The sequence below is a fragment of the Carassius carassius genome, chromosome 27 (assembly GCF_963082965.1).
Source record: "Carassius carassius chromosome 27, fCarCar2.1, whole genome shotgun sequence".
Lineage (NCBI taxonomy): Eukaryota > Metazoa > Chordata > Actinopteri > Cypriniformes > Cyprinidae > Carassius > Carassius carassius.
In genome coordinates, this window is record NC_081781.1 from 23238626 (window position 1) to 23262802 (window position 24177).

General features: G+C 35.9%; 1 protein-coding gene across 3 annotated transcripts in view; it reads left to right on the top strand.

Annotated features, from left to right (window-relative positions):
* Nucleotides 1–24177, top strand: part of dlgap2b (discs, large (Drosophila) homolog-associated protein 2b) — a 90642-nt gene that overhangs the window by 55721 nt on the left and 10744 nt on the right. For all 3 annotated transcript variants that reach the window (XM_059513172.1, XM_059513173.1, XM_059513174.1), the window contains 2 exons: nt 6982–8135; nt 19757–19971. In XM_059513172.1, coding sequence (XP_059369155.1) covers nt 6982–8135; nt 19757–19971 — 1369 coding nt within the window. The remainder of the gene's footprint in view (nt 1–6981; nt 8136–19756; nt 19972–24177) is intronic.

The window sequence follows — 24177 nt, forward strand, 5'->3', positions numbered from 1 at the left end:
TTTAAACGGCTCATTCTAGCACGCCCCCACATGTCTACGTCAGGATGTGGGAAGATTTGCATAATGCTGCCCAAATGTTCACGCATAGGAAGAATGTGTAACTTTAACTCTCGTTGTTGCTGCTGCCGCCATGTCGTGGAGATGCTGTGTGTTTCATTGTTTAAGTGAACCTACTTTGTTTTGGCATACCAAAAGAGGACACAATGAGAAATCAGTGGTTAAGTTGTATTTACAGCACTGTTCCAGAACAGTTCAACCCAAATATTCAGATGTGTGCAGCGTATTTTACGGAGGACGAGGACTGTTTCCTGGACCAGTAGCCTACAATGCTTCTGTGCACAAAGGTTGTTTCTATAAAGTGGGGCAATTCCAACTTTGGAAGTCTGGCACTTCTGACTCACAGTTTGTAAGTACATTTACATATTTAAAGAATTTACCAATGATGATTCAAACGCAAGTTTTGAGCAGTGTAGAGTAGAGCTTGTTATTTGTAATTTCTCAGATCACAAATGCAGACATGGTTTTATGTTTATGCAGCGTGATATGCAACACGTAAAAAGATAGTATAAGTCATTATAATCAGTAATTAGGTCCCCACTGGATGCAACAAATTATGTTTTATTAACAAGGTTCGGGAGGAGCACGATCAGATAATCAATCAGTCTAGCCCAGCTGGAGCTTGTCAGCTAATCACCTAAACAAGCACAACACGGATATATACTGTGTGTATGTATATATATATATATATATATATATATATATAGATATATAGATATATAGATACATATATATATATATATATAGATACATATACAACCAACTTAACACCAAATATGCTACTAATTGCTCTACTATATTATATATTATACTATATTATACTATATTATATGTTAGTGCCTTGTTTGCAAAGGGTTTTATTGGTTTTGTCTCGTCGTGCCGGGACACGGCATCACAGTATGTTAAGGGGCATAACATTTCCGTCACATGCTTGAGGTATTTAGAAAATCACAACGCACTGGATAGCTGACCAATCAGAGCACACCTCGCTTTTCAGACTGATGAGCTTTGTAAAAATCGTTGCGTTTCAGAAAAGCGGGGCATAGAGGAGAAACAACGTACATTATGTTATGTACATTATGTGGAAAATAATGTGTATTTTTTAGCCTTAAAGATCACGTTTTTTGTTTTTTTTTGAAGCTTTGATTTTGTTAACAGTGTACAATATAACATGTTCATGTTTCGCGTGTAAAAAAAACAGTATTTTTCACACAATTAACTTATCTGTATACTGCTGTTTTCACTGTCATAAAAACAGGCTGATGACTTCCTTATTCTATAAAGTCCCTCCTTCAGAAACACATAATGAGTTCTGATTGTGCCAGCGGTTCCTGTGTTGTGATTCGACAGCAGCTGAGTGCGCGCTGCCCTCCAGGAAACGTGATTGGACTAGTTTTGCAGTAGTTTTGAGAAGCAAGTGGGCAGGATTTGTTTTGAGAAACTGGCAATCCTGATCTGAACTCACGTGCTGGATATGTACTTATAATCACAGGAGCATTTTTACTGATGAGATGCTCATGAAAATCGCATTCGATTATTTGCACAGCCCTAACATCTAGTTAACAAAGCTAAACAGCATTTTCCTTTGTGTAATAAGTTACGGAAATTGTTAAACGCACCAACTTAATAAAATACACTTACCGGTTGTGGTCCATAAACAACGCCTTCTTGCTTCTTGAAAGCAATATCTTGCTTGGCAATGAACTTTGAGCTTTAGAATTTTACAGATATTATTTATACTCTAACAACAACATTACACACTAACTAAAGTTTAAAACATGGGATCACGAAGAACGGGACCTTAAACCGCATAAACACATTGCATTACACCAAATAATGTTCTTTTTAGCAAAGTCATATGACCCCTTTAAGACACTTGTAAGAGTACTTAAATCATTTTGCAAATAAAATACTTTTATCATTTCTAGATATTTGCCTCCAAATACACTGTAGACTTTGATATTTGCAATGAATGTGCACTTACAGGACCCTATTTTAACATTCTTAGCACATGGCGCAAGTGCACTTAGGGCGTGTCCGAATTCACTAATGCTGGATTAACAATGAAAAAATGGTTGGCGCACTAGGCGCATGGTCCAAAGGGGTTGTACCTAGTCTTTTAAAGAGTCACTGACTCATTGCATATTAAACAGAATCAGTGCATCCTCGCTATTGCAGGTGAGTGTTTTGACAACATGAAAAAAAAAGTTATTTCCAGACAAAGCATTGAGATATCATTTACAGTACTTACAGTTTGTGATGCAGCTGCAGTCAGATCTAGTACCACTTCATCTTTCAACACCATGACATTGTTTAAAAAAAAAAAGACAACTATCCACTTGTTTCTTACAGTGAGATCCTTCCAATATTTGTAAAAGGATTAGCTATTTAAACCAAACGCCTCAAAGCAAACTTTTTTTTTCACTCCATCCTCTTGACGACTGATTTAAGCATGTGCACTGTGTCAGAAAGCGAACGTGCATCTGTAGACAAGCTAACAGCAGTGATTGCAATTTCTATTTGTTTTTGACATGACCCGACACTCCATTCAGCTTAATCAAGTCTTGTGTTAGCTGGGTCAAGCCATTAAGCAGCTAAACGCCAGTGGGTAGGGCCTATGGTGAGATGATGACTATTTGTCGATTCGTCAAGTGTTTATGCAAATGTTTGTGCCCGGGAGATGCCATATTGCACCTCACATCCAAAACTAACTTGATTAAATAAATGCTTTTTCTATAATGAGGAGGTTGTTTTAAGCTATGAAACTTGCTTGATGTTTTAATGGTACAAAGACCTCTTGACCAAGATGAATTTGATTTCTCATTTCCCCTTTAATAGAACTTTAAACTATAAATCATTTCCATTTAATTGTAAAAAAGATGCATGCAATTAAGTATCTGAAAACATTACATTTGTTTCACACTTAAGTATTTTCTTATAAGGGTAGGCTTTAATAGCTAAAAGCAAATCAAGATGTCTGGAGCTCTTTGGAGTTTTAGACCTGACCCGGGGTGCGTTCCCCGTACAACGACGTAACTCGCCGATTAACCACCATAGTACGATGCATTGTTGTTGAAATGAACTAGCTAGTTACAACTGTTTCCCGAACACGGTCACATCTCCGTCACCATATTAGTTCTACAACATAGGGCCATTGTTAATGACGTCACACGCATGTGATGGAGTAATAACATCTCTAAGATGCTGATATATTGAACATGGCACCTGATGACTAATTACTATTTTTTTTGTTCCCTGTCATTTTACTTTACTTGATGTTTGATTCATCGCAGGTTACTTCTTACGTCATACTCCGGCGTTCCCTTTAGGTATTTATGGTGGGGCAGCTGTGGCCTAATGGTTGGAGACTTGGATTAGTTATCCAAAGGTCACCAGTTCGAGTCTTGGTGCTGGCAGGAGTTGTAGGTGGGGGGAGTGAATGAACAGCGCTCTCTTCAACCCTCAATACCCATGGCTGAAGTGCCCTTGAGCAAGACATTGAACCCCCAGTTGCTCCCTGGGCACTGGATATATAGCTGCCCACTGCTCCGGGGGGGGGGGGGGGGAGGTGTGTTCACTTCTCACTGCTGTGTGGGTTACCATACTTAGCAAATGTCACGACTTTCACTTTATGTATATGTGCACTCTTCAAAAATAGTGCTTTTAGAGGACGTGCATAAATACATAGATTAAACTGCATTTATGTTTAGATAGAATGGAATATATAGATTGTACTGCATGTTAGCTTGCTTATTGTGCCCAAGATCATATTTATTTAAGCCCATATCCCTTGCTAACAAGAAAGTATGCTTCTAACCACAGCTCAAGATCTGTATTTCCAACCACGCAAGTTTGCGATGCTGTTTGCAAATGTTCGTTTGAACTATGGTTTTCAGGAAACACATAATCACTGAACTATGTTGGAAACGACGGAACTTGCGACCATAGTTGGCTAACGATGCTTTTGGGAAACGCATCCCTGATCAGCTGGTTGTATGGCTGATATTTTAGGTGGTGGGGTACCTCAGCATGGGAGATAAATGCATGTAGTGTGCAGTAGCAACATTTTTTCTGCTTCTCTATGGTGTGTTTAGACAGATGCACTTAAGACTAAGAAAGGCCTTAGGGTGACAACTTGAATCACTTATGTTAGCTGCTAGTTTAATACAGGGAAAAATTACCTTTTTATTCCAGTCCCACACAATGTCACTTTCTCACCTTTGAGGACTTGGAAATATTTGTACACTATCACATTTTGAATATCACAAAACAATGAAGTAGATCCAACTTTGATTGGTTGAGCAGTGTACCAGGAGTGTTGATATACAATGGTGATGTACGTTTCACTGTTTTTTATCACTACGCATGTCTGCAGACAGACTGTCAGCTTGTGCATCAGTGATGGCGAATCTTTCAAAACACTAATTCAGTCTGGAGCTAAACAAGTCATTGAACTATTTATTCATCCATTTTGTAAAAAAAAGGTGACTTATATGGCTGAATCATTGAACCATTAATTCATATGATTCTTTCAAAAATTCTGATTCATTGAGAAATTGTCTGACTGAGTGAGTCATTGAATGATTCACTTAACTGATTTGCTCAGAAAAGTAATTCAGAAACCAAACAAGTGACTGTCTATGTCCGAATGCAGAGTAGGTAGGTACTTTGAGCAAGTAATAAAAAATGTTCTTTATCAGGGGTGTCCAATCCTGCTTCTGGATGGCCAACATCCTGCAAATTTGAACTCCAACCCTTTCTAGCACACTTGCTTGGAGTTCGAAGTAATTCTGAAGACCTTGATTAGCAGATTCAGGTGTGTTTTATTAGGATTGCAGCAAAACTCTACTCAAGGCCTGTTTCACACCGCAAGCTTGAGCTTTGCATCAGCTTTGTGTCAACTTCATATCAGCGTAACTACAATGTCACTGCAGCTGCAGACACGCAAGAGTATTCACTCTGGAAGTGTTTTTACAGCATCTCAGCAGCGGCTTCAAAGCTGCAAATTCCTTTACAAAGACACCTATGCACTTGTTTTTAGAAACTGGTAGTTTATAAACTTGATAGTCATGAAAGTTTGTTAAAAGGGGATTCACCTTAACATCTGGATTTGCATGTAAATGGTAAACAACAAACACAACCAAGAAAATGTGTGGTTTTATAAGTTTTTTTTTTTATTTTATTTGTATTTTTTTATAATACACCATTCACATACACTTTCAGCCAAACTGAATCATTAAAAACAAGTTCAAAAGGGCAAACGTTCTAAACATAATTGATTTTTCTTTTCTTTTCAAATCATATTTGTTTTGTTCATCAAAAGTGTGCTTTCATATTTGAGTTGAGCATGAACCGTGCAGCAAAAATATACTCGGCATTGAAACATTCCTTCACTGCTGCTAATGCAACGCTCCTGCTTGATGCTCTTATTTGTCACTGAAAAAAAATGCACTTCTCACATTTGTGGTGTGAAACCAGCTGAACAAACCAGAAACAGGTTTGAACATCCCTGTTCTATATATTAGAAATGAGTGTAGTACAGTATGAATGTAATCCGGACGTACCTCTTCACAGTACATTCAACTGATTCATTGAAAATCTATGTCCTTCTTACATAAACAGCTTTTCATAATCCTTTTTTTAAAGTTTTTGAATTAGTAACAGAAGCTTGAATTAATCTAGCAACTAGAGTTTATGAAAGGTTCAATTTATCACATTGTTCGCATTCGCTAAAGTGAATGTTATTTTCTTTCCAATATCAAAATGCAAACTTTACATGTTTTGAATGACTTGAGTGTAAGTAAATGTTGACAAATTCTTATTTTAACCACCTTCTGTAAAGTACTGAAATGAAATGCACTTTTTTTTGTGCAAGATAAATGCTGTCATGAAAAAGTTCTGTCATGAAACTCTAGATGATGCAGGCTGATGATATTCACAGCGTTAAACAACTTGGCACAAGCTGATTGGTTCATGTTGCATATGCAGTCAATAAGCTTACTGATTTACATTTTAATGACTGGTTAGAAGTTCCTCTGAAATCCTTTACCTTCCTCAGCTCCACCTGTATAGATCTGCAACAGGTTATTATATATGCTACTTTTGCAGCAGCAGTACTGTATGTCTTAAATGCTCACAGTCCCGTATACACTGGCAGTAGCAAGTAGCAAAGCGATGTTCAACATAGAGGCTTCGAAGCTTGTATCTTTGGCGTCCGAAGCTTTGTTTTTGCACACAACCATGTGACTGCTTTGAATTCTGATTTAAATAACACGAACCACTCACTCAGTTTCAAATGTCACTCACGTCTTTTAAAAGGAATAAATCATAATTTGAATAAATATTTGCGTGTGTAGTTTTGTGCATGTTCATTTTGTATTAATTCCTGGTTCACAGACATTTTAACTGACCATTCTATGATAATCTTCGATTATTTTATCATATGCCTACAGCCTTGCTTTAATTTATTTTTTTTATTTATTCATATTGTGTTATACAATGACTGACATGAAGACTTATGTACTGTATATTGACTTCATATTTCCTTTGCTTTATACAGGTTTTCATAGCACACACTAGTTTGTTATCTGAAACAGTCCAAAAATGACTGGGTACGCAAAGGCAGCTTTTTTCCACCGTTTTGGCTTGAAAAGCTTTGAGTAATGAACCTTTTTACGATACAGTTATGGGGAAAGTTCGGTGTACTAGTAATTTTCCATTACAAGTAGCAAGTTCCTGTACTTGCGTTACAACAACAGCAATAACCAACAGCAGCATAGCAGATCTATTCTGCCAAGACCAAACAGATAAACATTGTCATATCCATTACCATGCTGAAATCTTTTGAGAGTTGTCATGATAGAAATAATGTTGAGACTAATCTAGTAAAACTGCTCACCTTTAATGTCCTTCTCTTTATTTCAGACCAGCAGTATTCCCCCTGGTCACCATCCCGAGATTTCAATGAGGATAGTAGCCTCGCTCCACCCAGGAACATGAAGGGCTTATCAGGTGGTCGCGCACCGCACCAGATTCCCACACTGCCCCCGTGTGGACTGGCGGAGTGCGAGCATCTCCATGACCTGCATGGCATGCACGTGTCTGATCTGCGCCACTCCTACCTGCTCAGCCCCACGGAGACCTGCGCCATGGACTACCATCACCGTCTTTCCCCCCGCAGCTCCATTCACTCCGACTGCATGATCATGTCACCCGTGGCGCTAACTTCCACTGCCCCCGCCGACCACATCTCCAGCAGCACCTTTCCCAGAATGCACTACAGTTCGCAGTACTACGACACAGCTGCCCGGGAAGACTGTGCAGCCATCACCACCTCAGCCACATCTGCCGCCATCGCTGCTGCAACATCTGCCTCTCACCACGTCAGCAGCAACAGCAACCGCATCCCCCCAAACCTGCTGGACCAGTTTGAAAAACAGCTTCCACTTCATCGTGATGGCTTCCACACACTCCAGTACCAACGCACATCTCCCGCCACTGGTGGGGAGCAGCGCAGTGAGAGCCCCGGTCGCATCCGACACCTGGTGCACTCCGTCCAAAAGCTCTTCACCAAGTCCCACTCACTGGAGGGATCGTCCAAGATGAATGGCACCAAAGGTGACAGTGGAGGTGGGGGAAGCCATCACCATCACCACGGCAATCATCACTCATCCAAGCATGGCAGCAAGCGCAGTAAAAGCAAAGAGCGAAGGCATCGGTCAGGGACAGGGGGCTGGTGGAGCTCGGATGACAACCTAGACAGCGATAGCACCTACCGCACGGCCAGCGCCTTGAGCCGCCACCATTATGAGCATGTTGGCCACAGTTTCCCAGAATCCATGCACACTCACTTTGGAGACCACTCTCTCAAAACATCCAAAAGCAACAATGACGTCAAGTGTTCGGCCTGCGAGGGCTTGTCCATGGCACCTGAGGGGAAGTATATGAAGAGGAGTTCCTGGTCAACGCTCACCGTAAGCCAGGCCAAAGAGGCCTACCGAAAGTCCTCCTTAAACCTAGAGAAGCCCATGATGCATCGGGACCTTAAACCATCATTCCGGGCCTCACACTACCTACAGGTCAGTCATGGCTTTCTTAAACATATACACTTCCATCCTTGAGAATATGATATGATGGTGCCCCAAATGCCTTTCAGAAATAAACCAGTAGTTATATGATGGGAAAGATGAACAGTTGATTTAATGGTTTCCTTTTATATGACAGTGTCTTCATGGAGGAAATCAGTAATTCTATTGCATGTGTTCAACATACATATATCTGTTTGATTTTGGAGTAGATATTGACAAAAAAATTCCCTTAGACATTGAATAGTTTTCAAGATGACAGTATGTTCATTTTATTAATATGTAATGAAAATTGTTTTGTGATATCCTTCCTGTAGCTCAAACAGTAGAGCATGGTGCAATCGATGCCAAGGTCTTGATTTTACTTCTGAATAAATCTACCCCCAAATACTGGATTCTGGACCAAGGTGCAGCTACCCATAAACCCAATGCATACTCTATGCATGTAACTAAATGCTACTGAAGTGTAATTACATTTATTTTTATTGCATTTTAACATTGTTGCAAAGGGTATAAGTAGTTTTTAGTGTATAATCTTATTTTATTAGTGTCTTCTTTTATAGTCATTTTTCTTTATTAGGTAAACCACTGTCCTGGTAGAGCAACAGTTTCGATGAGAATCCAGGCAAGTTAGTTAAATTCAGTATGTTTATGGCAAATTGCCTGAATAACAACATATTTAGTTTAATGGCACATGTATTTGACAGTAACTCTATTGAGTACTGTGGTTTGTTACCAATGGTCAGACCAGTTCAAGACCATTGACACGCAGACTGTTTCGTCACTAGTTTAAACCCAAGGGGTGATTCATGAACTGGAGATTTCTGATGGTGAAGCACTTTAACCCAGGTTACTTTCTAACCCAGATTGTTCTTATTGTTCTTATTTATGGGGATTGGTCTTTGAATAAGAAACACATGAATGTTTAATTTATATTGGCCCCTTAGATGATAAACTGCTGATTTTGAGTGTCTCTAAGGAGAAACTGTCTGTTTTGTCCACTTTCTTTTACTGAAACAGATGCGTGTGGGGTAAAATGCAATTGAATCCAGTAACTGATTATCTAGTGTTATTGTTTAAGGCCCTGTGGGAACCATTGATGCCTAAGAAGGAGGGATCAATACAAACAGGATCCGTGATGTAGTGTAGTGAACTTTTATTTGATAGATGGCTAGATGTCTGAAGTATTTTTCATCAAATAAATGCTATGACATACATTTCATAAGTTTTGTTTTGTTCAACAATGCCAGAGGAAATAATTAACTGCATTGGCTTATAAGTTTTTCTGTTTTGTCGGTAAGTGCCAGAAGAGGGACTTTTATGTTGACAGTGCAAGAGCTTTAATTTTGACAGTGCAAAGAATGCCATAATGTCTTAACAGTCAAAAATATCCATATTAGTACACCACTGATTTCATTTATGTGATTTTATAAAAAAAGCTGTCAAAACAGATCTGAATAAAATCAGTTGTCGTTTTGGAATGATAGGACAGTTTGAGTGCATTGCATTGTGGTATATGTTATTTCACACATTGTGCGTTGTTGTATACTGCCTCTGATTCTCATTCTGAATTATGGCATGAAGCACACATAGGTCATGCTGACTGCTACACAATTATTCAACTAATATGTTCCTAGCATCTAACTGACATCTTCCTTCTTGAAGGTTAATTATGGCATAAGTAGAAGTGGTCTCCTTGTTCTGAGGAGCTATACTTTGTACAAATCATCAGCACATACAGCATTGTCATGTTTGCATAGGAAAAAAATGAAGCCTGTCATCTTGCTGACCTTATTAGAGACTGTCAGTGCTCAAGACAAATGACAGCCTGGCTGAGTTGTAAGTGACATGAAACTGGATACACTGACTAATTAACCATTCAGGAATAACCGTGAACTTCAAATTTGATTTCGTTATAAATCCGCTGTGTTCCAGTGTGCTTAACCAGATGTGTCTTACATGCATGGTTTGTAACAGTTTGATATGAAAACCTGTAAAGGTTAGGCTTTGTGTGAATTTAAATTTAAGCTGATGAGTAAGAAATGTCCAGGCAAGCTGTCTCAGACATGTTTCTTCTAAAATCCCTCTTTCCCATTGTCTATCCTCGTAGGATGTATGTGAATAGACAATTTTGGACAAGTGCAAGTAAATGTATAAGCTATGAAATAAATGCCTATACCATACTTAATATAAGCCTGGATATTTTGTTTTTTAAAACACATCTAGTTCATTAGTATCACAAAATTCTTACCTTTATGACTGATAAATATAAATCACATAATCAGATAAACTAATAAATCAAGTTTATTTGTTTATTTTTAAACAAATAGATTTCTGAAACTAGAAATCCACTGCCCAGTTTTCAAAGTTATCAAGACGGTTTCATTAAGTTACTACAACTTTGTTATTTTTATTATTACTGGTTACACTATAAAATAACTTTTATTAATATATCGTAATTTATTTAAGTTGGTAAAAGGTCTTATTCATTCTTTAGAGTGTGGATGGGAAGGCGATTTAAATACATACATCTTAAAATCAGGCCTAAATATATTTGTGTGTGGTTTGATCTTGGAAGCATACTGATTGATTTAATTGTTTTGCATATTTTGTTATCATGGCAAATCTGAGCACAGTTTGCACATTATTCAGATCTGTTTTGAAGCTCAAGATTATCAGGGCCTTCCTCCCAGCTGTACTGAAAAGACCAGTTTGGCATGAATTTTCATGCTGGTTTGCTGGTGGAGCAGCACAGCCATGTTATTAACCACCGAAATTGAGTCTGATTTTGGTAACGCTGTTCTACCAAGAAAATCTGGGAAAGAGGAGTTAAGATGTCTTTGGGTAAACAGCCCCCTGATTAATCAGCTAGCTTTCACAATGTCGGTACATCTCTGTGAAGTGGCGCTCATTCATTTAAAACTTTATTTTGCAGTATTTGAAGATCTTAACTCCTTTATCAACTCTAACCCCTGGAGACATTTCTATCTCCCAGCATATAGAGTAAACAACAGGACTGACCTTGCAATGATAGCATGCAATCTCACAATTTGGAAATGTCCAAAAGTATTCTGCAGTCATCATTTCAACATCTGATGGTTTCATCTCATTAAGATTCCTCTAATACTGCTCTTGAGTGGAGTTATATCTCGATCGGCACTTCCTCACTGTCCGTGAATATTAAATGATATTTACAGTTTATGGGTGTGTTCTCTGTAGCGCCTCTTTGTGTTAGAATAATGTACTGAAACCCGGCTAACACTCTCTGGAAGAAGATAGGAAAATTAATTATATGAATGTCCATTTAGAGATATTCCTGTTTGTTCCTGTTTTACCAGATTTAAGGTTGATTTGTGTGATATACAGAGAAATGCTGAGGAACAGCAAATAGCTTTTATGCTATTGAAATGGGAGATTCTGCTAATTGTGTCAATCTTGAAATAACGAAATTAAACAAGAGCACATAGTGTGTTTCAGTCTTAAAATGTATATAAAAATGTAATTGAAATAAAAGGCCACTTAAAGGGTTAGTTCACCCAAAAATTCACTCTATTGTGCTAAAAAAAGAGAGAGAGAAAAGAAAAAGACACTCATAACTCAAAGAAACTCTTTAGAACGACTGAAACTTTTTAAAAGTGGCTTTTTAAAGAGTCAAATTTAGTGACCATGCTTTATGTATTTATTGACTTAAGTATTCTTTTAAAATTGCACTTTGTAACAATATCACTTATTTTGAATGGTTTACTAACCTAAAACTAAAGCACATACTGAAATATATATTATTTTACTAAATTGCAATTACAAATGTGTAATCACAAGAACATTTAAATTCATGACATACAAGTTTCAATACAAATTACATCCAAATATATTTTAATTCACCATAAAAGACAGCAGAAGTAACTATGCAATTACATATAAAGATGTCCTGAAGTCCTTCTTAAGTAGGTCAGAAAAGCACTCTTTGGTGACATTTAATATACATTTTAACTATACATTATTTAATTGTAAATTACATGCAATTAAGTGTTCAAAAACATTCAGTTCGTACTTAAGGATATTATTTTGAAAGTATTATTTCCCTAAAAAGTACTCTTTTTAAAACATATGCTAAACTGTACTTATTTTTCACAAGGCATGGCAACCCTGTGGCTTATGACTAATTCAATACATTCGCTTTCTTTGTAGTTCAGTGTTAAAAGTGTAATATTTTATGCTGACTTTAAGAACTTAAAAGTCTCATATCATGAGGAATCCAATTTTCGTTCATTTTTTGAAATGAAAAAGCTTGATGTATTATGATAATATACTGTAATTCCCAGAACTTCCTCCCTATGTTATTGGAACTAAACTGCAAAAATGACTGCGAGCTTCACGCACAGACATCACACAGATAAATGCATCAATGCATCGTTGTCCAAAAAAGTGACCAGTAGGACAGGGCGGGAAATTATAATGGGGGGAAAAAATCCTAATATTATAAACTGATCTAAAAAAAAAATACAGAGTATAAAAAGCATGATATGACACTATTGAAAGTGAAATGAAGCATAGACTTATGAAAAGAGATATTCTAAAACAATTTGAGGTAGAACAAGGAACTGTTGCCTGTCACGGTCTGCTGAAGAGATGAATTGGTGCTTTTCTCATGACGCTGTCTAGACATTGTGATTTTATCACAGTGATGTGCTTCAGAATCCAGTCAGGACACAGAGAACATTGTAAAAATGTTGTAAAAATGTTGTAAAATTGGACATAAAAGTTTTTTATTTTTCACCCTAAAATCAGTTTACCCACATTTGTTCACATGTTAATTCTGTAGCACTGTGTTGGAACAGTCAAACTATGTTTGATTTGTCCAAATTGATGAATTGTTTATTCCATCCATTTTCAACCAATTTGACCCATTTAGGGTGATTTGTGACCCGGTTGTGAACATGATGGGTTAGCATTATAGCATTGACTCCTCTCATGTGACTTTGGGTTGTATTTTGCGGTTACAGGCTTCACAGTCATACCGAAACACCACCCTTTGACACTTCATCTGCTGGTGGCACTGCTGGAAAATTATGGAAAATTCACATATATTTACTTTTTTACATACTTCTTTTATGGAAAAACATCCATTGACGTGCTTGCTGGCTTGCATCCAGAAATTAAAATGCACTTTTAAAGGATCTAGCTGTATCTACCCACCATTATCCAGTCTGATGAAATGCTCTATGCTTACTTTTACTTTTAAAAGTTATTTCACGCAGAAATACACTAGACAAAATTTTACTGTAAATGATTCTATAGGACCAAACTGGCGATAGAGTCTACATAGTAATAATAATTTTGTTTAATCATGGCTAAATGGTTTTGTTAGGCATGACAGTAGGGTTCACAGTATTCCCAAATGTAGCAAATGATTTGTCATCCATCTACTAGAACAAGTTTTCCCAATGCGGGTTCATGAGGGAACTTCAGAGGGTTCACATAAGAATTCTCTTGTGTCATTCTCCACTGCGTTCTGGAGATTACCATGACACATGTGTGTGATGCTGCTGACGAGCAGAGGAGTGTCCATCACTCTCGTGAATGGCAGCAGAGACTGACCAGGAGAAAAGAAATCGTTTATTTTACAGTCCTGTTCCCCATGTACATACTATGTACTTATTATAGTAATTACAATAACTATGTAATAACTAGGTACTAACCCTGAACCTACCCCTAAACCTAATCCTACCCCATGTAGTTACCTTGTATTACCAGAAATTTCTTAGATAAATACACTGTAAGTACACTATAAGTACATGTAAGTACACGTACTGAAAAATAAAGTGCAACCATAAAGTCTTTATTTTTGTTTTCTTTGCGCACAAAAAAGTATTCTTGTAGTTTCATAAAATTAAGGAAATGAACCTGTCTGTGCCTTGAATATGGTAATAACATTGCTGTCTATGTAGGGTCAGAGAGCTCTGGGATTTCATCAAAAATATCTTAATTTGTGTTCAGAAGATGAATGAAGGTATCACAGGTTAAGAACGACGTTCATTCAGTAATTCTTGACAAAACTAAATCATAATGATATATCATAATGACATAAATCGTAGTTATGTAACTCCATATGTGTCCCTGGACCACAAAAGCAGTCCTAAATGTCAATTTTTCAAAAAAGGTATGTCTACTTCAATAGTTTATTAGGATTGGACAACATTTGACTGAGATACAACTATTTGAAAATCTGTAATCTGATGGTGCAAAAAAATCTAAATACTGAGAAAATCGTTGTAAAAATGAATTCCTAGGAATGCATATTCCTAATCAGAAATTAAGTTTTGATATATTTATGATAGGAACTGTACAATATATCTTCATGGAACATGGTCTTGACTTAAAATCCTAATGCTTTTTGGCATAAAAGAAAAATCGATAATTTTGACCTGTACAATGTCTTTTTAGCTATTCCAAAAGATATACAGTACCCCAGCAACTTAAGACTAAAGCATATATATGTCCAAAGTCACACACACACACACACACACACACACAATACAGACCAAAAGTTTGGACACACCTTCTCATTCAAAGAGTTTTCTTTATTTTCATGACTATGAAAATTGTAGATTCACACCGAAGGCATCAAAACTATGAATTAACACATGTGGAATTATATATGGATTTATATACATAACAAAAAAGTGTGAAACAACTGAAAATATGTCATATTGTAGGTTCTTCAAAGTAGCCACCTTTTGCTTTGATTACTGCTTTGCACACTCTTGGCATTCTCTTGATGAGCTTCAAGAGGTAGTCACCTGAAATGGTCTTCCAACAGTCTTGAAGGAGTTCCCCGAGAGATGCTTAGCACTTGTTGGCCCTTTTGCCTTCAGTCTGCGGTCCAGCTCACCCCTAAACCATCTCGATTGGGTACAGGTCCAGTGACTGTGGAGGCCAGGTCATCTGGCGCAGCACCCCATCACTCTCCTTCTTGGTCAAATAGCCCTTGATGCCTTCAGTGTGAATCTACAATTTTCAGTCATGAAAATAAAGAAAACTCTTTGAATGAGTCCAAACTTTTGGTCTGTACTGTATGTATATATATATATATATATATATATATATATACAGTATATATATTAATTTTTTATATCTTTTTACTAGTGGGTGCAGGACACTATAGTTATTTTATGTAAGTGAAGATAGAAAAATAAAGTAAACTTTATTTCATACATAGAGTAAACTACCAGTAAAAATTTAGGACCAGAAATTATTCAGACACTTTGACCTGACCATGTTTTTTGTTTTTTTCTTTGATTGCTAATGCTACCTTTTTACACCACAGACTGAACAAAGCATTGCTTAGTAATTGGTTGACCTAAATTGGTATTATCTAATTTTGTACTTAAATTTAACAGCTGACATCTATTCAACCTAATTCAGTCTCAAAGATATCTGACATTTTTAAGAATAATTTGTTGTGACTCAGTTTAACTTTGAGTTCTTCTTGTATTTTATTGGCATTTTCTACAACATCAGAGAACCATAAACATGCAAATGTGTCCGGGAGCTGGGTGGTCAACCCTATACATGGGTTATTGCATGTTTTAGCATGGCTGGAAACCTCTTCTGACCAATCAGAAGCCTGTTTTGTAATGCATACGAGCTGTTTTTCATTTATTTAAGATGCATGTTTAATTATACTCATTGTGTCATCTTGTTGCAGTTTTCTATTTATGTCTTGTCTTATGCAGTTTATTTTAATCTACATCATGTTGCTCAAAAATACAAACAATAGTATAATGCATACTGTAATGACTGTTGTGTCTGATGTCTTAACTGCGAGGTGTTTACTTGGATACATGTTTGCATAAATAGTTTGTTGAATGACATTTTATGGAGCTCTCGGAAATGCTTCCTTCTTAATAAATTGTCCAGTATAAACAATGTCTATTTCTCATTTGAAGTCTTAGCAGCACTGTTGCATATGCATGCAGTGTTCATACTTATTCATGTGTGGTTGCTATGGCTACATCCTACACAAATTTCTACCGTTATCCCTTGAAAACAAAACTGGAGGTGTTAACAAATGCGGTGTTCAGATGTAAGAAGATTTTTAAGGTTAAGAGGTCTTTAGGTTGCCTGACCCATTTTTTCTCACTGCAGATTTTCTGCCAATAAGCTCGAGCACAGTGGTTTTATTATAGCCGTGTTCTGCGAGGGAGCTGTCTACGGCCAGAATATGACATTTAGAAAGAGCCATAGGCTGCATTCTGCAGAATATTTGAACCAAATTTCAAAGACAGTAGAAGTAATTATGAAATTACATACGAAGATGTACTTAATGAGGAAAGAAAGCAGTCTAAAGTTCAGCTAATATCAATTTAAAATACAGTTTTGTTTAATTGCACATCTGAAAATACTACATTCAGTTCACATTTGAGTATATTGACTTTGTACCAAATAATTGAGTCAAACATTGACAACTCTAGCTTCAGCATCCCATGACTGTAAATGACAAACATGCCAACAAATAAACGTGTTTAGTGTTAGATATTTTTAGCCGTATCTTGTAAAACGCTGTTGCTTTTGAATTCCATGGTTTAATGAGTTACTTTCACAAAGAACCACTTTGTGTAAACAGAAATGGATTAAGCACTTAGACAACGAGTGACAACCTTCCACAGTGTGTATGTGCTATTGCTAAAATTAATACAATTACATAGCAACTCCAGCATCACTCTATAAAATAATTGGCTTCTGAAAGCCGAGATTCATCACAAGCAAATGTTCTCTTACTGACATCGCCCTGAGAAACGATTACCACTCTAACAGAGCTTTAGAGTATCTGAGAGTCGCTTCCGCTAGTCATTTATATCACTTTATATTCTCTTTGAACCTGCAGAATACAACCATGCTAAATCCATTTACTGACCAGACAAACATATCATTTCTTTTTAAATATGTAGGTCGTGATGTATTGACATGTTAGTTAAAGAAATAAGTTAATAAGTCTACATAATTACTATCAAGAGAATGAAAGATAAGCTTGAATGGGATCCAGGTTTTCTGTGGATCTCTGACTTAGCTGTTCATGTCCTCTTGCTATTCTATCTGTCTGTCTGTCTGTCTGTCTGATATCTATCTATCTGTCTGTCTGTCTGTCTGATATCTATCTATCTGTCTGTCTGTCTGTCTGATATCTATCTATCTGTCTGTCTGTCTGTCTGATATCTATCTATCTGTCTGTCTGTCTGTCTGTCTGTCTGATATCTATCTATCTGTCTGTCTGTCTGTCTGTCTGATATCTATCTATCTATCTATCTGTCTGATATCTATCAGTCTATCTGTCTGTCTATCTGTCTGATATCTATCAGTCTATCTATCTATGTCTAGCTGTCTGATATCTATCTGTCTGTCTGTCTGTCTATCTGTCTGATATCTATGTCTGTCTGTCTGTCTGTCTATCTGTCTGATATCTATGTCTGTCTGTCTGTCTGATATCTATGTCTGTCTGTCTGTCTGTCTGTATGTCTGTCTGTCTGATATCTATGTCTGTCTGTCTGTATGTCTGTCTGTCTGATATCTATCTGTCTGATATCTATCTATCTGTCTGTCTCTATGTCTATCTGTCTATCTGTCTGATATCTATCTATCTGTCTGTCTGTCTGTCTGTCTGTCTGTCTGATATCTATCTGTCTGTCTGATATCTGTCTGATATCTATCTGTCTGTCTGATATCTGTCTGATATCTATCTGTCTGTCTGATATCTGTCTGATATCTATCTGTCTGTCTGATATCTGTCTGATATCTGTCTGTCTGTCTGTGTCTGTCTGATATCTATCTATATCTATCTATCTATCTATCTATCTATCTATCTATCTATCTATCTATCTATCTATCTATCTATCTATCTATCTATCTATCTATCTATGTGTTTAATTTGAAAAGTAGTTACATTTTTATTTAAATTTTGTGTTTCTTGGTAACACTTTATTTGAACCCTTTAAATATTGTGATATAAAAAAGTGTATAAATGCAACTTATTAAGGATTGTATGATCTCATGAACAATTGTAACCACAGTAATAATACTTATATGTTTTACTTATGTATTACAATTATAATTATAATTTATATATTCATTGTTATGCTTTTAGCGTGATGCTTTATAACATGACAAGCAAACAAATCTAGAAGAAAATGGGTAAATAAATAATTATGAAGTTTGCAAATATTATAATGCATTTAAAATTTGTTAACTTTCATTGATGAGAAGATACTGTATAATGCATTAAAACATACATTATAAACAGGGGTGCACATAAGTGGTCCGCAGGTCCGCATGCGCGACCAAAATAAAAAAATGCGTTATATAAATATGTTCTGACAGCACATTTGTGTACCGACATGGTTGACAGGTGTTAAAGCACAATTACCATTTTAGATCACAAACTGTACTATATAAGGTTTATTTTCAACCTGAAAGCATAAATCTTGGCTATTCCTACCGTTTCAAAACACAATACAAAACTGTGACATTCATCCACTGATGCTCTTTAATCAGCAGCGCTAAATCCGGAAGCACGTATACTTACTTGCTGGCAACCTGCCAAAATAAAAGCCTGCTGATTTTAAGTTTGAATATGATGAAAACGTTTTTGTTTATTTATTTTTAGATGCTTTTTTCCAAAGCGACTTAAAATTGGGGAATACATAAAGCGATTCTTCTTAAAGAGGCAAACAAACAAAGTAGTAGTAAATATTAACATTTTATTTTTAAGTTTATTTCCTATAAAATAAATGCATTTGTATTTAATACTAGGACCTCTTTTTATTTTTAATAATATTATCACACACTATTATTTAGTTTATTTACTATTATTTAATTTTTAAAAAACTAAATAAATAAATAAAGTGTAATAATATTATAACTATTATTAATTCTTTTTTATAGTTGCATTTAATGGGTCACACTATATGCAGTGTGAGGACCAAACCAAATCTCCAGGTTCTCTTATGAGAACCAGGCTGAAAAAATTATGTGCACCCCTGATTATAAATACCTTTATAATCCATTATACATGAGTAAAGTTTTGCCAGTTTTGATTTTTAAATCATGTGTTTTAGTTAAATAAAAAAAAGATTGCTTTTATTTTAAATTTAATTGCTTTAAAATTGCTTAATTGCTTTTTTTATCCATTTGACAACCTTTCTATAGCTTCTTTTTTAAAATCGATTTATTGTTACATTTCTTTTTTTTAACATGTTTATTTTATTTCAACTTGTTTATTTATAACTGTATCATCTTAGTTTTTTGGGGGAAAAATATTGTTACATTTAATTATTTTTTTTAAATTAAGAAGTTCAATACAATATTGAAAGAAGTTCAAAACAATAAGTTCAATAAAAAGTCTGTTTATATATTTATTTACATTTTTATACTTGCTAATAATAAAGCCACAGGGACTTCCTGGAACTCCTGGCTAATGGTGATGGATATATTGGCGGAAAGTTAAGCTGCATTTGGCAGGTTTAACGAACAGCTTGACATGATGTGTTATGAAAGGTGCAGTATTCTCTCGCTCCGCGTGTGAGGACAGGCTTTGATGCTGTGTGTTTGTATCCCTGCAGGTACCTCAGGATGAGTGGGGGGGTTATCCAGGGATTGAGAAGGACGAGGAGATCCCGTGTCGCCGGATGCGTAGCAGTAGTTACGTCAAAGCCATGGGAGACGATGATAGTGGTGAGTCTGATACCAGCCCCAAGACGTCGCCTCAGAAGACTGTGCGGTCCGATGCCCTTGTCCTTAAATCAGCCATGCAGAGGCCACATATAGACACCCAAAGGTAAGTCTCAATAGATCTTTATTGTTCTCATTCTCTGGCCGTTGTGTATCCTCCTGCTTGAGCTGTTTCCAGGGCGTCTGCAGAAACCCTCATTAGAATCAGCTGGTTTTATCAGTGTAGATGCTGTGGCGTTTGAGTGGCTCACAGCATCGCTGAGGACAATATTAATGTGCAGAGAAATTGTGTACTGTACGTTCTCTTAATAGTCTTCTTATCTTGTGCACTTTAGACCATATTCAGTGCAGTCAACATCTTATGAGGCCTGGCCACAGGGGTGTACGAACATATGTTTGGGTCGTAAATTGTGTAAAAGAGAAATTACTTTATAGTTATACCCCTGGTTTCACAGACAGGGCTTAACACTAGTCCTAGACTAAAATGTAAGTCTGAGCTGTTTCCACTGAAATAAACTTGCACTGACTGATCTTAAACATATGTCAGTGCCTTTTTAGTTTTAAGATGCACATCGGTAATGTTTTTTTCTAAGCATGTTTATAAAAATTACTTAAATGTCCTAATTGATCTATGGTCTGATCCTGGCTTAGTCTAAGCCCTGTCTGTGAAACCGGGCCATAGTTTAATTCTTGTCCTGTATGACTTTCTTTCACAAACAAGATACTTAAAAATAAAAGAATTTTTGTCCTTGCAATGAAATTCAGTGCAATGAAATTATGCTCCATTAACTTTCATTGTATGATCATAAAAGTGTTACAAAACAACTTGCAACTTTTTTTTTTTGGTGAACTGTCCCTTTAAGGATGTATATTGTTTTATTTCCTCAGAAATAGTCTAGCTGAATCAATAGAACATTTCCTGATGAAGTAACTCTGATGCACAAATCTGTTTCATCTAAAATTTCCCAAAGTTCGGGAATTCTATTTTTCCACTGAAACTTTCCAGATCTGACATCAAATCTATTTAAAATAATTTCTATTTATCAAACAATTCTTAAAATGGATGATGGTTTATACTATTCATATACATTCATCTTTTCACTCTTGCTCTATATAGGATTTTTCATTCACTGTGGTGTGATTGTGTGTGAGGTTAGTTCTTCTTATCTGACTGATATATTATTTATGACGTTTGTAACTGAGAAATAGGTAAAACTCTGGATTCTGGCTCTGGGTGATCTGGAATTTGAAATGAAATATTTAGTGAATTTATATGAATGAATATACACCTTTATACATTTTTCATCTTTTAATACCCGGTTACTTTGTTGTCATCAGTATATTTGAGCATATTTTGGGCCTGGAAACACACGTGTCACACATTCAATAAATTAATATGTCTAAAAGGCATGTACAAGAGCAATATCCAAACTGTACATGCATACACTACAGTAGAACAGTAAGGAATCATATAAATAATTTCCACACAATATTTCTTTCTGTGTTTAGATCTCCATGGAGCCCTTCCTGAAAGACGATTAACCCACATTGCCCTAAAGAGTGTGCCTATAATAAGTGCACTATGAGATATTATGGACAAGAGACATCACTAAATAACAATAATTAAGACATCTCAGGGCTTAACTATCATCAACTCTTGTCTTAATGCAGTTGCTGGTATACAATATTCTGTAGCCTGCAGAAGAATATTGGATTTTGATGCTAGGAGCCTCTCAAATATTACAGAGCTTAAATATTTCAATGTTGCAATCATCATAAGAACATTAAGGACAACACGATCAAATCAGAGTTTATTGATTGTATTTTAGTGAATGTCATATCAATGTTGTCTCCCTGGTTTCATAAACTCTGACAATAAAAAAAGGGAATAGTCAGATTTACTATTAATTTGAAAGAAACAGCAAAGTAACACATTGTATTAAATTTTAAGTTTTGAAGTAATGAGAATCGTGCAGTGACCACATAAAGACAGAAATAAAGCATAATCTATTTTATCTAAAACTTTTTTTTTTACAGTGTAATGTGGTGATTTGGCTACTCTTTATATTTTACATATTCAACCAGAATGATGGTATAATGAAACTACATTTAATGTCAGAGAATCTTGAAATGATTATTTTATTTTATTTTATTTTATTTTATTTTATTTTATGCCTTTGCTCTATTAACAGACAAAGGTTGGCAGTACTTGCAATCAAATAATAATAATAATTTAATAATAAATGTTTGCTGTCAAACTGATGATAAGAAGGGCATCTGTTTGGGTGTGGGGCGACATTGCTGAAAATGGAAAACAACATGAGGCACAAGGTGTCTAGGTTGCTCCAGAGACACCATCAAACTCTGTATTTCCCAAAATAGTTGCTCTATGTGTGACTTTGGTGCCTGCAAATCCTGCTCACTCAGAAACCTGTGAGCTGGGTTCATATAGCTGCTGATGACACAGTAAAATACATTCCTTTTTACATTTGTGTTCATAGAGAGCACTTTATTAGCAAGGAAAGGAATCAGTTTCCATGTCAATTACCCATTCTAACTTACCCACAATTATATGCTGTATCTTTTTGAACTTAAAATTATGCTGATTGGATCAACTTAGAGTAAACTAATATTTTATGTACAGTAGGTGATAGGAATAATTTTCACTTAATAAATAGTTCAGTGTTTTTTTTTTTTCTCTTTCTCTCTTGTGTTGTTCCAAACATGTTTGACTTTTTAATTCTGTATAACAGAAGTTTTAAATAAATTATTGGTATATATTATGAAAGTAAGTAGGAAATGGCAAAACGACAACATTTTGGGGATAAATTGATACCCTTGATATTCTTTAGGCGAGAGTTTTTGTAACAACTATAGTTCGTCTGTTAATTTATGGCAGTCATAGAAAAAGCTGGTATTTTGTTCAAAGGCCACAGGAAAAGGGGATCTTAGTAACTTTCCAGTTCACAGGACACACTAAGATTAACCATTAGCCGCATTTCCACAGTCGGGCCAGTGCGAGCCAGGGCTTAAAACAGGCCGGGACGGGGCTCATAGCCTCGCGCCAGTAACACCGAGGCCAGAATAGCGCAGGGTTTCCACAGTCAGGGCCTGAAGCTCTGCTGCGCGTCACTAAAACACACCCTTTACACGCCTCTCAGAACAATGTCATGCAACCTCATCATTTCACCAACAAAGAGAAGTTATCAGAAAACTAAGAAATAAATCACTGGAACATGCGCGATCACACACGAACATGATAAAAGCGGCCGTTTGTTTGCATGCTTTGTTAAATATTCAAATTCAAAAGCATCAATGTTTTACTATAGAATAAGTGATACATTGATCATAATGAATTAATTTATCAGGACTCAAAATTAAAGAAATTAAGACTCAAAATTAAAGAAATAAATTTATTTGTATTTTATTATTTTGTACGCTTATGAAAATAGCCTGCTTATTCAGTCGAGTCTGTTTCTGTTTATCTGTAGCCACAGTAGCCTATATACATCACATTTATAATGAATGATAATATCTCTATTTTTATAAAAGCTCCCGAAAAAAAGATTATTATATTTTTATGAAAGGCAACATAGAGCTAAACTCTCGAAAAGAGAGACAGATAATATAAGTTACTAAATGAATACACGATTGTGATAGAGAATAAGAAGCTGACGTCTGATTTCTTCAAGCGGTCATAATTACTATGTTTACTGTGGTAATGTTATAAATATTGTGCTTTTGTATGATTATAATCCACATCGGATTAAATTATTTCAAACACACGCTGCCGACTGCAAGTGAGCTCAACTTATTAAAAAAAAGTTTTTAATGCTGGTGTTTAATGCAGCTTTTTGTTATGATCCGCAGCGCAGACTCTTTATTTTTATAAAAGCACCCGAACAAAAACCATTATTATATTTTGATGACATATTCTACGCGGAGCTAAACTCTTGAGATGAGACTTATGACAGATAATATAAGTTACTAAATAAAAACACAATTGTGATAGAGAATAAGAATCTGACGTCTGATTTCTTCAAGTGGTTGCATTTACCATGTTTACTATGGTAATGTTAATGTTTATCGTGCATAGTCTTTTACATCGCTTTTAAATATTTCTGCCTTGTATGGTGAATATAACCCACATCAGATCAAGTTATTTCAAACACTCGCTGCTAACTAAGAGTTAGTTTTGAGCTCAACTTATTTTAAAAAGTCTTTAATGCTGGTGTTAAAGCTGTTATCTTTCTGAAATGATCCGCAGTGCTGAGCTCTCTAGACGTGGAGAAACTCCGCCTTTGTTCATAAC